Source organism: Rhynchophorus ferrugineus, unplaced genomic scaffold, assembly GCF_030347505.1.
Source record: "Rhynchophorus ferrugineus isolate W39M unplaced genomic scaffold, kcgeb_rfMv2 rfM553, whole genome shotgun sequence".
NCBI lineage: Eukaryota > Metazoa > Arthropoda > Insecta > Coleoptera > Curculionidae > Rhynchophorus > Rhynchophorus ferrugineus.
The window spans coordinates 52499-54429 of NW_027473130.1; the positions used below are offsets into that span (position 1 = coordinate 52499).

Here is a 1931-nt window from a genome sequence, read left to right on the forward strand (position 1 = left end):
GCCCTGAAAAGGACCGATATTAAAGGGCGTATGCAAAACTTTAAACGGTTTGCGTTATCTATTTGGTTTTGCTGTCTGTCTTTTTAGGCAATAATACTGCTTGAATGTTAGGCAAGACGCCGCCCTGGGCAATAGTAACGCCAGATAACAGTTTATTCAATTCCTCGTCGTTTCTGATGGCCAATTGTAAATGCCTAGGGATAATCCTTGTTTTCTTGTTGTCTCTAGCGGCGTTACCCGCCAACTCGAGAACTTCGGCCGCCAGATATTCCATTACGGCAGCTAAGTAAACGGGAGCACCGGCCCCTACGCGTTCGGCATAATTTCCTTTCCTTAGAAGTCGGTGAATACGACCGACAGGAAATTGTAATCCCGCACGATTGGAACGAGACTTCGCCTTTCCCTTCACTTTTCCGCCTTTACCACGTCCGGACATGTTAATCTCGATCGTTGTTAGATACTGCTCACCTTTAAATCAAAAACGGTACTGGAAATTTCTTACAGATCGGCCTGGAATTTTGTCCGCGAGCCAAACTCGTTATATCATACGCGACCAATCAGACTCTAACTCGGGCTATGGGCGGGGCTTAGAAGTGTTCCTTCGAATGTTATAAGTTCTAGAATTAAAGGCATTTTTTTAGTTAAGTACTCTTTGAGGTACGTGAGACGTCGGGATTTTTATTTCGAAATGCCACCGAAGACAAGCGGTAAGGCGGCCAAGAAAGCCGGAAAAGCCCAGAAAAATATCTCTAAGAGCGACAAGAAAAAGAAGCGCAGGAGGAAGGAAAGCTATGCGATTTACATATACAAAGTTTTAAAGCAGGTTCATCCCGATACGGGTATCTCCAGCAAGGCCATGTCGATCATGAATTCTTTCGTGAACGATATATTCGAAAGGATAGCCGCCGAAGCGTCGCGTCTCGCCCATTACAATAAGAGATCAACGATCACGAGCAGAGAAATCCAAACCGCCGTTAGGTTATTGTTACCCGGTGAGTTGGCTAAGCACGCCGTTAGCGAAGGTACCAAAGCAGTCACCAAATATACCAGTTCTAAGTAAATTAATTCACATACCTATGTGTGTTTCAATATACTACTTACCTGCAAAATCGGTTCTTTTCAGAACCACAATTGGATATACATTTTAAAAAATGAAATGTTAAACAGTAGCTGACATTTTATAAAAACAGAATTTTCAGATATATATATATATATTGTAGTTATTGTATTGAATTATATTATATCATTATAATCTGTTATATAGTAAGTATATAGAATAAGTTTTGTAAAAATGGTACGGCCCGAGATTGTTATTTAAAAATAAGGTAAAGTATTTCTGGAGTGACTTCGAAAATATGTGTATTCATTTTTATTACGTTTATGACTATATGATAATTAATTTATTTTTCCTAACTGTGGCTAATTGTGGATTGTGGCTAATTTCTACACGATAAGTATTAATCACGGGAACGTCTCGAAATGAACAAATAGGAACTGTAATTAATCAAGAATTTAGAATGGAACTATCGTCCTAATATAATGAGGATCGTCAAAGAGAAGATACTTTTTTTTTCGTTTACTAGGTTGACCTTGCTTGGGGACAGTGGAACTCAGTGGAAAATCGCTGATGGTGGGTGAGGAGGATAGGCCTGTGGTCAGAATCGATATCTTGGAGTACTTGCAGGTCAGAGGCTTGATTCGAATTTTGATAGATAAAAAAGTCAATTATTGTCGGTCGATTGGAGGAGTAGTGAGTTGGTTCGCTTGGAGCAATAAGCCCAAGTTCCAACTCATCTATTATCCCGGCCGATAGTAATTCTTCCAATAGCTGTGTGGTTGATGGCGTTGAAAATGGCCTGAAAATCTCCTTGGTCATCTGAATATGTTCCGAAGAGTATTTCGCCAATGGAGATCGGGTTCGTGTTCTAGTG

At 40.2% G+C, this 1931-nt stretch overlaps 1 protein-coding gene across 1 annotated transcript; it reads left to right on the plus strand.

The window, feature by feature from the left end:
- Nucleotides 1-688: 688 nt before the first annotated feature.
- LOC143206110 (histone H2B) lies at nt 689-1060 on the plus strand. Its single transcript, XM_076418987.1, has one exon. The coding sequence runs from the start codon at nt 689-691 to the stop codon at nt 1058-1060; it is 372 nt and encodes a 123-aa protein (XP_076275102.1).
- Nucleotides 1061-1931: the final 871 nt, after the last annotated feature.